The 15,087-nt window shown below is 36.6% G+C and overlaps 1 protein-coding gene across 1 annotated transcript in view; it reads right to left on the minus strand.

The window, feature by feature from the left end:
• Nucleotides 1–2,208: 2,208 nt before the first annotated feature.
• Nucleotides 2,209–15,087, minus strand: part of LOC145670550 (uncharacterized) — a 40,627-nt gene continuing 27,748 nt past the window's right edge. The window contains exon 4 of the mRNA XM_081739356.1: nt 2,209–2,793. Coding sequence (XP_081595482.1) covers nt 2,617–2,793 — 177 coding nt within the window. The 3' untranslated portion in view covers nt 2,209–2,616. The remainder of the gene's footprint in view (nt 2,794–15,087) is intronic.

The raw sequence follows: 15,087 nt of genomic DNA on the forward strand, positions 1-15,087 counted from the left end.
TCTGCAACTAGCAGACGTAGGAGTATTTTCACCCATGAAATGTGCATTGAAGAATGCTTTTTACGAAAGAAAATCAAAACTCGGAGCATCGGTAACGAACATAAATTTTGCATCAAAATTGAAGAAAGTTTGGGATGATGTCTTCAAAACAGAAATGGTGAAAATCGCATTTTGTAAGTGTGGTATTTATTCATTGAGTCCTGCTGCTGTGGACTATATCAAGTATGTTACCGATATTCTGAAGATCAAAGTGGGAAAACCACAGCAAGAGAGTGACTAGAGTACCCTTTCATCTTCTCAACCAAAGTTGCCTACTCCTCATCAGAAACTGAATTTCGTGCTTGATGATTTGGAAGGATTGCTGCCTCGTCGTGTTCTTAATATGTTCCGTGACAAACTAAGACGTGACGAAGAGGAACAGAGCGATGTGATTCAGATGTGGATGCTTATTGGAAATGTGTTAAAACCCGGTACAGTCTGACACCTGAAACTAAATTGGCTTATAAAAACTAAACAACAAATTATTCAAGCTCAGAAGAAGGAAACGAAGAGTGAGAAAGTGATAATCGCGAATTCACATAGAATAATGAAGGCTTAGCGGTGTACGCACCTTCATCTAAGAAGGATCTTCCAAGAACTTGCATTTCGAAAACTGCTTTAAAAATTCACAAGCCAAAATTATTGTATCAAGATGTGATTGCTTCGGAATGATCATGCTTGCCTTTCTCAAGTAGTAGCGATGATTCTTTAAAAAAGTTTCTTAAAATTCCTGAAGCTCAAGAAAAACCTCAGAAATTTAGGTTGAACAAAACGCATGCAATATCTTTCGAAGAATACCAAGAACTGAAGAAGAAGAATAAGAAAGGCAACAAAAAAGATTAACGTAACACGCTTCTCTCTGTGCTGAAGAGTGGCGATATGAAACAAATATTTTGTAACTTAGAACATTTTAATATGTATTTCTCTTTGCATCTCCTATCTTAATTTATATTTTAGAATTATTGCAACGTGTTTACAATGAAACTACATCCATTTATGCTTAAAGTGAACTTGTTTAAAAATAAAATATTATGTGGGGGTGAGATGGCTCAGTAGTAAAACGTTCACCTCCGGTGGTTGGAGTCCTTGGTTCTATCCCAACTCGCGCCATGTGGACTTTGTGGTGGACAAACACCGTTTTCTCGGGGTTTTCCAATTGCCTCCCACTTTCATCATTCCACCATTACATTCATTTCACTTTATCACCGTTTCTTTTAGCGTAACAGGCATAATCGTGGGATTTAAAACTGAAAGAGTTCTGAAAGAAAATATTCTTTTCGATAGTTAAACCTCACTGTTCAATATATAAAACCTCCTGTTCGATAATTAAAACCTCATTGATCGATATATAGCACAAACCGTTCGATACAAGATTAATACAACTTTGCTATTTAAGTTCACTTCAAATTTCAAAATTGTTAATTATAATTTTCATAATGGCTGGTTTCAACCAATAAATAACACCATTAAACTGTTATATCTCATACAGGGGCCTGTTCCTCACTCAAAGAAAATGTTGATTAAATAGTCATAAGAATGCCTTTACTTGTTCCATATGTAGGGCCATAACCCTATTCTGTTGATATATCTGAAAAACCTATCGCGACTATCAATGTTTATCAATATCAAATTTCCTGCCTACTCTTTGCTCTATCCGTTTTGTTTACATGGAAGAAGATAAAATGTCTATGACGTCAGGCAGTATTCAGTAGGAAGTGATCGGTCTACAGTTATGTTCTTATACAGGGTGTTTCAAAACAACACCGACAACGTTTAGAAGGTGATTCCTGACACCAAAGAAGACAAAAAGTATAGACCAACTTTTGTGCACAAATGCTTTCTTTCGGAGTTGTAGGCTGCCTAAATCATGAAAAATTAAACTTTATAGGTCCATAGCTCCAAAATTATGGGACCTACCTAAGTCGGGTCAAGACTTCTCTTAGGAAGTGATATGTGCGCTATTCAAAAATCCATGATTCAAAATCCTGCGGTACTTCCGCAAACGGTTTTTATAGAGGGATTTTGGCTACAGCCAAATAATTTACAGCACTCACCAACTACCACTCCTTCACAGCATATAGCTGTATTAATGAAGATATTTGTTTTGTAAATCAGACAGTAAAGTACGGAAATAATGAAGGAAATTACGGTGTGTGACACATTGTTTGAAGAGAAACAAACTTTATTCATATGTAGTTTGTCATTATACCAATGATTTAGCACAAATATAGAAGAAGCGCCATTCTGAAGAGATATTAGGCACCTTCCATTCTCTGTCAATGCATAACATTTTTGTAACTCATTAGTTTTAAAATCTTAGAAAAATGAGCATGCAAATAAAATCACTCATTACAAACAAGGCCATCTGCTATGTTGTCAGAAAGTATTTCGAACTAAGAGACATTCACTAAAAACACTGTAAGGAGTCATGTTTTTATCTGTAATTGGTAGAGGTAGCGTCGTACAACTCGTTAACATAGACTAATTCAAAGATTTGCTATTTCTCTGCTTTGCGAAAGATATATTTAATATTTCGTAACGTTTTCTTCTGATAATGAACCAGTGGAACGAAATTTATTAATCTCTCCGGGATTTCTTCTTAATCCTGCCATATACTTCTAAGCAGCCAATATTTTTCCCATCGGCGTCTTTTACCTCGAATGTCAAAATGTATCTTCCAATGGCCATGTTCAGTTTGTGTTTGTGACTAGAAAGATCAACAAGAAAATCTTCCGGCTCTCTGACTAATGGGCCCTAAAAGAGAAGAGAGAAACATATGATTAAGTAACTGTTACAACAGAAATATTAAGTGGACAAATATTAATACATGAAACTTGTAATCTTACTAAGACTGATTGACAACTTATGGTTGAAATTATTTGGATACAAGAATATCCATTTCGTTTTAGTACTTATTTGAAAGCCACAGATTGCGATACTCTTATAATAATGTAAAGAAAAAACTAGAGATGTTATTGTGCATTGCTGAAGCGAAAAATTCTTCCTCGTTCTCCTAACCCATCTAAACAATAAATATAGGACAACTTTCAAACCTCCAATGAAACACACAGTACACCATATAACATTTTGGAGCTCTATTTTAATAAATTCCTAGTAGGAATAACTAACTAACTCTATGGCCTATGAAATCAGGAAGTTCAGTGTAGCGTTCACAATAGTTCTCCATTGACTCCTATCCTTAGCCAAATGGATCCAGTTTCTACTTTGTATTTCTATTTCTATGAGATCATCTTAATATTACCCTCTGATCTGAACCTGATTTTCCTAACGGCCATTTTCTAGTTGGACATCCAGTTAAGACATTGAAGGCGTTCTTTCTTTCGTCCATCCTGACTACATGACCAACCCACCTGAGCTTCCTAGACTTCATTACCTTAACAATCTTTGGTTAACAGTATAAACGATGTATCTGCTCCTTATGAACTTTCCGCCATTCTCCATTCCTGTTCGTCTCTGGTCCAAATATTCGTCTCAACACCTTGTTCTCAAATACTTTCAGTGTCATAGTCGCCGACTTTGGGGGGCAGGACACTTTTGGCCCCCCAATATTTAGAGATGGGGTCCTCGACCCTCCAATATAATCCGGCCGAGGAAGAATTAACAAAGAGGAGCAAGAATTTCTGTTGTAAACTTTGTCATTTCTTTAATTCAACGTTAGAAATAGCCTTCTAGGAATGGGCACGAGTCGAGCTAAAACTCGACTCGACTCGAATTCGAATCGAGTTCCAAGTCGAGTCAAACGTAATTTTCTCGAGTCGAGTTCCGAACCGAGTCGCTGTTTTTAGGTCGAGTTTCAAGTTGAGTCGAGTTTGATAAATGGCTCGCTCATTCAGCTCGTTTTAATTCGTTTTAAAATCATGGCATGATTAGACAGGAAAGCGAAAGCCATGAGAAATGTAAGCGATAAAGTGGAATATTTTTAGTATTGTTCACGAGAAGGGACACTGCTTGTATCTCGTTTCGTCTCGATAACGAGACGACAAAGGATTTTATAACGAGGCCTCAAATGTCGTTAGCACCAATTTAAGTATATACTTTAGTTTTTACCATCAAGGCTGAGACCTGCACGGTTTTTTGAGCCCAAACAGAAGCTCAACCCGAGTAGTGATGTAAACTTGCTCGGCTCAGTTCAACGGAGCGAAATGCTCGAGCCGGCATGGTTGGAATGAGCTATCGATTCGCCCCAACTGAGCTATTAGCTCTGTTCGTCTCGGTTTGGGTGAGCCATCGGCTTAGATCGGCTCACCCAGGCTGAGAACCCTAAGCCCGAGCCGAGCAGTTTTGAACACTTTTGGCCAGCGCCCTATAACTTTTAACAATATTTGGCCTTAGCCAAATCCTTGCTTCTCCGGAACTCAAATCCTGAATCTCGTGAGCGATGGCTTCCTAGACTTCACGACTACCAAGGTAAGCAGTCAATTAGTTTTTAGTATTCAGATAGAAACCTCCTATCTTTATGTTTATACACGGTGTTGTTATAATAATAATAATAATAATAATAATAATAATAATAATAATAATAATAATAATAATAATAATGTTGTACTAACAGTAGTATCATTGATAATATTACACTGTCTATGTAGGGTACTTGAAGAGAGTACTTGAAACTACATAAAATTTAGCTCCATTTGGCTCGTTCTGGCTCCACTCGACTCGAAACTCGACCTGAACTCGAGTCGAGTTGGAGGAAATTTTTCGACCGAGTTCTCGAGTCGAGCTTAAATATGTCTGTTTCAATTCGAGTCGAGTTTCAAAGAAAACTTGCTCGAAGTCGCTCGTGGCCACCCCTATAGCCGTCTTATTCGATAGAAAAGGCGGTTTTCAGACTGGTGTCGAATAGAGCTTCAACCAACACTCTGGCAACACTGACCTGACAAGTGAAGATCAATGCAGTGTGAATTTTGCAGCGGAGTAGCGGATCGAGATTTGGGGGGAGGGGGCCTTCATCAAGCAGTTAATTGAAAACGGTTGAATGCGATGATGATATATTTACTCATTGCTTGGACCCCCCAATATTTTCTTCAAGTCGGCGCCTATGTTCACTGTACGTTCTTCCCTCACAGTAAGCGATCATGTTTCACAGTCATGCAAGGTGAATATTGTATTTAAAATTGGGGAGAAATTAGTTTTTCATTGTTCACTTATTTCAACTCCGAGGAATGCAGATAATTGTAAATCGTAACAAAAGCCACACTCCACCTTTACTTTATTAATTTATATATATCTATATCTATATCTATCTATCTATCTATCTATCTATCTATCTATCTATCTATCTATCTATCTATATATATATATATATATCTATATATATATATATATATATATATATATATATATATATATATATATATATATATATATATATATATATATATATATTCATGAAAGCTTCCATAGTAGGCATGTTTTTAAATCAAGAGGAGAAATTAAGTCATTCTTCATATTTAACTTACAAATTGCAAACAATGTGGATTTGTGAGTGTCTCAATAAACGTACACATCGCTCTGTCAAAATCGAATTGTTTCTGCGGAAGTTTTCATACAAGAGACATTTTCAAACCAAACAAAGATTGGAATTAAACTCACTGTCTTATCTTCCACTTAATTTCATTCGATATACTGGTAATGATTGTGAAACATTGAGTATGGGCCATGTTTACATTAAAATCTAAGATGTAACTTTCATTTATTTTATTTATTTATTCATAGCTCTGGGAGTTACCGGCATCTATGACCTTAAGCCCGTCATGTATGAGATATTACGTCCCTCGACGAGCAAGCTACTCGGAGTAAGGGAGAAGGAAAGAAGCACCTTGGGGCGTGTATGTTAGGTATCATCCCAGCATTTCCCTGGTGTAAATGAGTACAAAAGAGGAAACCCTCAGTCACGATGGTTGGACTAGAAAATGTATTAAACATTTTCAATCGTGTGTTCTCTCCGGAAATAAAAGACGGTCTTGGGGTGCATCTGAAGTATGAGACTTCGTGACTACACAAAGCAGGACGATTGCTTGCTTTTTTAAAAATAGAAAAATATCTTATATCATATACCTAGGTATATATATATTCTTTAATGTTGGAAGAAGAATATCGCATCTTTCATTATGAGACCTTGAGCAAAGAGTTGAGGAGAAGATAGATAAAGTGGTCATTTTTCAGTATTTTGTCAGAAACATGGACGTTACGCAAAAATGATGACAAACGAGTGAAAGCTTTTGAAATGTGGGTGTTGAGAAGAATGGAAAAAATAGCTTTATCGGTGGAAAAACGAAAGAATATGTGTTAGAAATGGTGGGGGGAAAAGAACAATTTTAGATATTATTAATAAGAGGTAGAGAAACGTTCCCTCTGGACACTGGGACATTGGTTAAAAAGGAAGTGTATGATGAGGGATGTGCTAGAGGGTATGGTGGTAGGAAAGAGAGGGAGGGACGAAGAAGACTACAATTGATCGACTATATCAAAACAGAGAAATGGTGACGAAGAGGTTAGCGGAAAACTGAAGCAAGTGACCTGTCAATAATGGCAGAATACGTATGATGATGTTTCAATAACCCTATAATACTCTACAATCTAAATCTTTGCTTTGAAAAGATAGTTTATTCCTGCTGAGAAGTGTTTTTCGGACGATTCTCGCAAAACGACTGAGACAATGTCGTTCATCTTTTATAAAGAATCACTTCATTAATTACTACGTAATATTTAATAAATTGCTTCGTATGAAAATATCCGCAAAGGGATAGTTTAGGCTTGGAGAGTGTAACACTTCTACGAAAATGTCTAGAATGGATACTTTGTTCTAGGGTGTGATATTTTTTTTTTTAATTTTCTCAAACAAATCTTAAGTAATTTTGTGTACTATTCAATTATAATTTATGAACAAATATTTCATTAAAAACCCTAACGCATTCCTATGAAAAGAAAAGTTACTTCTTATGAAAAAAAAAGTCCACAAGAGATAGCTCACATTGGGGCTCAGTTTTCCTCGGGCGTATTATAATTTCCTGCGTATTAAAAATAAATTATTTTCTTAACAACTTCAACATAGCATCATTTAATTTAAGGAATTTTACGCTGTGTGTATTTTTCTTACATAATTAAAACCAGCATAGAGAACATCTTAAATTGCACTCGGCCTTCCTTTGTGTGTTCCAAGATAATCATCACCACCCTTACAAGATTTTAATGAAATCTGGTTCCTAACTTTCTTCAACATACAGATAGAAGGCTCATACTTGAATCCATTTTGAATCAGGGGTTACACTCTTTGTTTTAAACAGTAATTCAACAAGAAAAACAAGAATAAGGGTTCAAATAGGGTGGAATCCTCTTAATGTTCGAAGTTGGATCAGATTTACAGAAAATAATTATTTAGTAAAACCTTCGTAAAACGTATTCAATTTCGATAAAACGTAGTATATATTTTCAGCATGATATTCCCACTATTTCCATTTGCTCCGATTGAATTTGTGCAAGAATTGCCGGTGAGAAGGGAATAAGTTCCTCTAAATTTCGAATTCTTATTATATCAAGGTAACCAAGAAAGTTCTGTCGCTTTTTGTGGAGGCCTGTATCGAATTGATCCTCACACTGAGTTGAATGTGAATTTAGTTAAGGCAAAGGTCAGTTTTTGGTGTAGGTATATCCAACGTACTACCGGGTTGTGGCAGTTCAGTTACACCCTGAACTTGTCTAAGCACAGAGAGGAAATGTGAGCTTCATAGAGCGTCATAAGCGCGAGTATGCTGTACAAGTTCAAACTTTGTTGGTTACCTTTATATAAATATGGTAACATGATAGGGAAATAGTTTTCTACTACAACGTCAACGTTTGTCAATTTTGATAGTATTTGACGTATATTTTCTTTCAGGTTTCAGCAATGCAGTTAAAATCGGTTCTTAAGAGCGATGAAATAAATCAATATCATAAGCAGAGGTGTTAAGCCGGTTTGAACCAGTTTACTAAAACCGGTTCTTAAAATTTGTGAGGTTTTCGAAAGTGTTGTCTCTGAGTTTCTGAATACAGAATTTTTAAGAAATAATATTATCTGCTATTATTTCTAAGAATCAAAGGTGGCTTGTGCCGTTACAACAGTAAGAATTATTTTTATCACTCCAAATTAAGGGAAGTCACATAACATGAAGTTCTCTATGTTGTGTACATTTTCAACATTATGTAACTATTGTTCCTATAGTGGAAAGAAATATATACATATATATATATATATATATATATATATATATATATATATATATATATATATATATATATTTATCGATGTGACTTCTCTCCCGAGGCGGGCTTGGCATTAATATACAAATTGGAAAGACATACATCTTTGTTTCTGACTGCTGTTGTCATTAGCCCTTTGCTCAAGAATGCGAATATTTGGTGCAGAACAGACAACGAAAGTGCTGCCTTACAGTTAGTTGTAGCTGATATAATTTCTCAAGAATGTTTTATCCGAATTTCTTTTAATATACGAATTCTCTAAGATCAAACTACGGTTTCATTGTTAGGGCAATGTGCACACAACGTACCAAAAACTGAATTTCATAGTCCAGGACAGTGTTAAATATCGTTAGTTCGGCAGCGAATACTGATCACAGATGACGCATCTAAATATTTAATCGTCTTCGACCGTAACAAATGCACTCTCACTTAAATTCAAATCGGTCAAAACGAACGTATGCAACCTAGCAATGAGAAACTATTTTACCAACGCAATAAACTTTTCCTGGTATTCCTTGATAAATACACGTGTGCTGCTTAGTGCATGTGATGGCAATCGAAGGTCGAATCTTGGCGGAGCCAACAACCAAGGTGAACACATCCTGAATTTGTAACAAAAAAGCATATGATCCCACAAATTTATCCTCGATGATATCTCATGAGCATTGACATATGACGAGCGTGTAACCTGAGGACACACGCTAACCTGACCGTAAATTTGGCCCTGACTCAGAGTGAAACTGTTGTGTTTGTCAGTACTACAAGGCACTGTAAATATATAATTTTCTAAAGAGTCCTTCACGATTATATTAGTAGTACATTTTCTTTAACATAAAGTCTACCAACGCAACTAGCGGAGAAAAAAACATTAGGTAGTCCATTTCTTAGATAATTAATACTGTCAACTTGCTTAATCAAAGAATAGACTAGCAGAAGAGTATATAATACGTTGGACACAGATAGACTGATATCATTGTAACAGAACAATAGTATCGTTAACATATGAGAGACGGGAATTCAAAATTTAAACGACATAAATTACGAGTTCAGAAATAAAAGTATCTCACAGTACCAAAGTAGGGTAGCCAGATTTTCACAAGCTAAAAGTAGGACACAAATATAATAGTATATAATAGTTTACTGAGCCGGCAATACTAATGTCCTTATCTATTAATAGCGGTGTCTGTGAACAAAAAACTTTAGATCCAAATTGAAAGTGACTATGTTTGTAACTCTTAATCTCTTGAACCACCCGACCGGCCTCGATAAAATTTTTGACGTAGATGCAGTTCTGCTCTGGGAGTGTTTTTAGCTATTCACTTTGACGGTAGAACTTAGGGGAGGGGAAAGAGGGAATTATAAGAAAAATAAATAAAACTTAATAACTCTTGAACTAGCTTAAGTTAATCATTCGTTTTTGTTAAAAGAAAAGTACCGGACAAAAGAATTGAGGGAACTTAACAAAACTCCAAATGTTTTGATGAATAAGAAAGGGGTTCACTTTTATGAACGTGCAGTGGAACTTCATGTAGGGCTAAAGATTTTTTAAATCGATTTTCGGAGTGTGGTATTATTTTAAGAAACGAGAGAAAATTTAGACTGGCACGAGGGAACTTCTGCTTAACTTGATTAGCATCATTGTCATAAGTCGTAAAAGAAACTTTTCCTACCTTACCGAAATCTCAACAAGCCCTTTTCAGTAAAAAGCAATCTATTGCAAGACAATGATTTGTTGATTGTTCTCCTTTCCTAATCTTTTGAGGGGTGTTGGTAAAACATAGGGGTTCATCATTCACGAAAAGTGTCTCTGACTCAAAATGTTGTGAATAAAGAATGAAACATTAAAGTATTGCAAAGAAGTTAACTCAGGACATTTCGCAGTACATTTTCAAAAAAGGACATTTCTTGATTTTCTAGACCTTTTTTCAACATGCAGGATAGTTCTTTGAAAAACAGTACTGTACTGCGAAAATCAGTGCGTCTGGTCATACTATACTAAAGTGTTGCTTTAACGTTATATAAAATCATTGCGAATAAATGTTGCAAACTTTTACGCTGCAAAAGTGATATTGAGATTTTTGGAGAGCATTTGTATATAGGGATACGCACGAATCGAGTCGAATCGAGATTTGAGCCTGTCTTGACTCGTCTCGAGAATACGTTTTCTCGATTCGAAAATATATTTCTGTCTCGACTTGATAGTTTCTGTCTGCACTCGACTCGAATTCGAGACGAGACGTTTGGTAATTCGAGTCGAGACAAAATATACGAGTTAAAATGTACGCACACATCAGCCACAACAATATGACCACCTACCTAATTGTCAGTATGTCCGCCTTTGGCACAGATAACAACGGCGACGCGTATTGGTAAGGACTCAATGATCCTTGGTAGTTCGTTGGAGATAGTTAGCACTACATGCGCATACACAGGTCACCTAACTCACATAAATTCCGGGGAGGGCGCAATGCGCTCTGTCTTCACGTTTAATCACATACCAGATGTGTTCGATTGGGTTATGATCCGGCGAGTTGGAGGGGCAGCTCATCACTTCGAACTCGCCCCTGTGTTCCTCGAACCACTCCATCACATTCCTCGCCTTGTGACGTGGTGCATTATTTTGTCCAAAAATGCCACTACGGTTGGGAAACATGGTCGTCATGATGGAGTGTACGTACTCTGCAAGCAGTGTGTGATACTGTTCGACCGCCATAGTACTTGGTCGAGCTCCACTAGACATATAGATGCTCACGTCAGTGTTCTCTAAAGCATAATTAAGCCGCCGTCAGCTCGTCTCCGTCCCGCAGTACAGGTGTCAAGGAAGTGTTCCCTAGAAACACGACGGATTCGTACCCTCCCATCGTCATGATGAAGAAGGCGTCCGGGTTCACCAGACAATGCAACGCTCTGCCACTGCTCCAAGGTAGAGTGTTCATTTCAGTCGTAGTTGCCGATCTCGTGGTGTTAACATTTGCACATGGATGGGTCGTCGGCTGTGGAGGGCCATCGTTAAAAGTGTTTTGTGCACTTTGTGTTCAGACACACTTATACTTTGCCCAGCATTAAAGTCTCATCTTAGTTCCACTACATTTCGCTGCCTGTCCTGTTTTACCAGCCTGCCCTCTTGACGTTTGGACGTCGTTTCCCCTTGGTTTCACTACTTGTTGAAGACACTTACCACAGCACTCCTCGAACACTCGACAAGTCCTGCAGTTTTCGAAATTCTCGTATCCAATCTCTGGGGCATTACAACTTGCTCTCCGTCAAACTCAGATAGCTCGCGCGCCTTCCCCCTTCTACGCACGACCAGCACTCTCACTGATATTACATGCACCGTACGTGTGTCTAATTAGCAGGCATTCTGGGGCACGTGGCTCTGCTATCGCTTGGACAGTTATATAGATAGTAGATAGGTCTGGAAGCGAATAGTCCAGAAGTTAATGTAGCCCTGTTACTTTCATGGGAAAGAAAACAATAATTATAACCGGTGTTTGTTTTTCTTATAATATAGGTGCCGGTACGCTGAACCTGACGTTCACAATAGTTACAAAGTGGTTTGCATACCTTTCAGGGCAATAATAATAATAATAATAATAATAATAATAATAATAATAATAATAATAATAATAATAATAATAATAATAATAATAATAATAATAATAATAGGCAAAATATATAGCACAATTAGCTCCTATTGTTCAGACATGAAACCCTACTTTTGTGTAGAACAGCATTTTCATAAGTTAATTTAAATATTATCATGTAAGCAGGATTTTATTTCGGATGGATCAAAAGCATTTGGGGAATTTGAGGATAAATTATATTGAAAATATTGTAAACTTGCCCCTAGAATTAGACTAAATTTGCATAAAAATCGGGATTTCAGGGAGGTTTAGGTCTCCCAAATCCCACCTACTGCGTACGACCCTGTTGAAAAGTCTACGTTTTATAGCCTATTCCAGACAGCAATGTAAATTACGAAAAGACAGCATAAAAATTTAAAACATGATTCATAGGATAAGGGTTCATACGGTCATTGGCAATTTTAGAAAGGCGACCAAATTTTTGTCATATCCGGAGTTAACCACCCGGCGTGACACTACACACTTATAAGTTTAAGAGACGTTTAAAATGTTCATAATTTGGAAATATTTACAGCTTTCTTGTCTGCCACATCACACAACAAGTCACACGACCAACTGAATCAAAGATGATTTAATTGTTGAAAATTCAACCTATGACGTTTTAGTGTCCCCGAAACCAAAGCTTCTAGCAAAATGTTAAGATTCACGCGATCTTTTGTGTCGCCGCGGTCAGAACTTCAATCGTTTCTACCTGTAAGTCAGCACAAACTCGCGAGCGCGACGAGTTAAGTTGCTTCTCAGTACCAAAAAGAACCCTAAGGTTTCAGACACAAAGCTTGGTTTACTAAATTGCTTTTCTCAATGTGTCCGCAAGTAATAAAAATAAGCGGTCGTCGATATCTAAAGAAGTTTCTACCAAAGTTTAATTATCTTTCTCTTTAGCATATAAAGAAAGAATAGCACAATAGTTTCGATAACATCTGTGTCGTTCTTCGGTAGGCTGGGAGTTATAGAGGATGGTCCAAAAGTGTGGAAACACCCATATAAAATCTATACCGCTCAGAATTGGAAACAAAAGCAAAAAAAGCTGATGATAGCAGACAAGGGAAAGTTTTATAGAAAGATAACACCGTCGGTCAGCATATTGAAATGGCGGGAACTTTTTTTTAAAATGGAAACCCCATCGTGTGATACATCATATGGGACTGTATTTGTTCCAGGAATATAGCGGTGAAATGTGTTAGGGTGTACGACCAACCATTACAAAGTTTTAACCAATTTTCTGTTGTTTCAGGTTTCGTAACACGGAATGGCACTAAAAGGGATGAAAGGATAGAAATCGTGTTGATCTCAGGAGAGCGCAGCAGCACAGATCGCAGAGTATTTCAACGCTCATCCCCAGAATCGTCGTCCAGAGCCCATTAGAGGGTAGCTCTATGCTTTTGTTCTATCAACATGACGGGGCACTACCTCTTTTCGGATTATGTGTTGGTTATTACCTCGAGCAATTCCCACAAAGATGGATAGGCCGGCGAGGACCTGTGGAATGACCACCGCTTTCCCCAGGCCACACTTCATTGATTTTTTCTGTGAGGTTCCCTGAGATCCGTTGTGTATGCTACCAAGATCTGATACATTATCACTTTAAAAGTAGGATTATTGATACTTGTGCATTTGTAACATATAATCCATGTTTTTTTATGGATTTTATGTCACTTTTTATTAAACATTTATAGAAAAGGTGTCTCTAGGAATAATTTATATTATTATATTATTTTGTACCGAAAAAGCTTTTTCGTTTTTGCCTATTCTTTTTTTTTTTTTTTTTTTTTTTTTGTTGGTTATGCCCCCTGGTGGGATGTATTAGCACGACGGATGAGCTTTCTCTATAGTAGCCATAGTTGTGCTGGAACGTTCGAGGGAGGAAGTATAATGGTTGTTTCGCTACTATTATCATAATTTGTGATCGAGTTATTATATCAAAAAAGGTTCTTCAATATATATATATATATATATATATATATATATATATATATATATATATATATATATATATATAATCTACGAGTGATATTCAAAGTATAATTCTGTTAAAGTTTAAAATTCGAATGTGATCATGAAGTTTAAAGTGGAGTGCTGTAACCTCATGTCGGCTAATTGTTCTATTCAATAGGACGGATTGGTTTAATAAGGCAGCGAGGTACGTAAGTTTCATGCTTTTCCTTCCTTCATTATATTATTCTTACATTTAAAGGGCCGTTTGCCATTTTGTTAGTTTTAGGCACTTTGCCCATAACTTTTCTACCTTTTTCTCAATTGAATTAGATCCCTGCATTGTTACCAATCGGCGTGACTAATTAGAACAAGTTAACGGGTACTGAGGCAAATAGTTTACGTTGCTAATTAAATAATAGTCTAAGGTTGAATCTATTTAAATTCTCTTTCCATTATCACGAAGACCATAATGCATACTAATTGTTGGATTGTTAAATATATGTTGATTATTAGGTTCTTGGAAGTTAAAATATACTGTTTGAATTTTTAAAGGAGATCGGTTGTACGAGTATTATTTTATGGACTCAAATCCTACTACTACTACTATTCAGAGATTTATTTTTATAGTATTGCTTGTTAGTAGCAATAATAGATTACGTATCCTTTCTATATTTCAGTGTGGAATTACGAAACCACTAAAATTAATATCGGGGGAACCAATCGATGTGTTCTCCTCTCCCACCCTGCATATACGCTAATTTTCGAATCTGAGGTTATATATGATTTAATTGAAAATACTAAGATACCGAAATTAGCGTAATATAAGTATGGTTACACATTCCTGAAAACATGCTGGGTGGCCAGTAAACACCTTGCCCGCAGTGTTATCTAAAGTTAAGTGCAGAAAATAGGTAAAAGTTATGTAACGGTTGGTCAAAGAGCCAAAAATATTTTACCCCCTGGATTCCTGGAAAAAATTCAGTTTAATTTGATGTATCACACGATAGGATTTGCATTTTAAAAAACGTTTCTGCCATTCCAAGATGGGGGGGCCGATGGTGCCATTTTTTTCAAAAGATTTTCGCCCTGGTTTGTATCACCACTCTTTCCTTTTCTCCCAATTCTGAACGGTTTCTATTTTAATTTGGTGTTTTCACATCTTTTGGATTACACTGTACTTACGAAAAGCAAAACAATTCCCCAAAACCTT

The sequence above is a fragment of the Thermobia domestica genome, chromosome 14, assembly GCF_964235325.1.
Source record: "Thermobia domestica chromosome 14, izTheDome1.hap1.1, whole genome shotgun sequence".
Taxonomy (NCBI): domain Eukaryota; kingdom Metazoa; phylum Arthropoda; class Insecta; order Zygentoma; family Lepismatidae; genus Thermobia; species Thermobia domestica.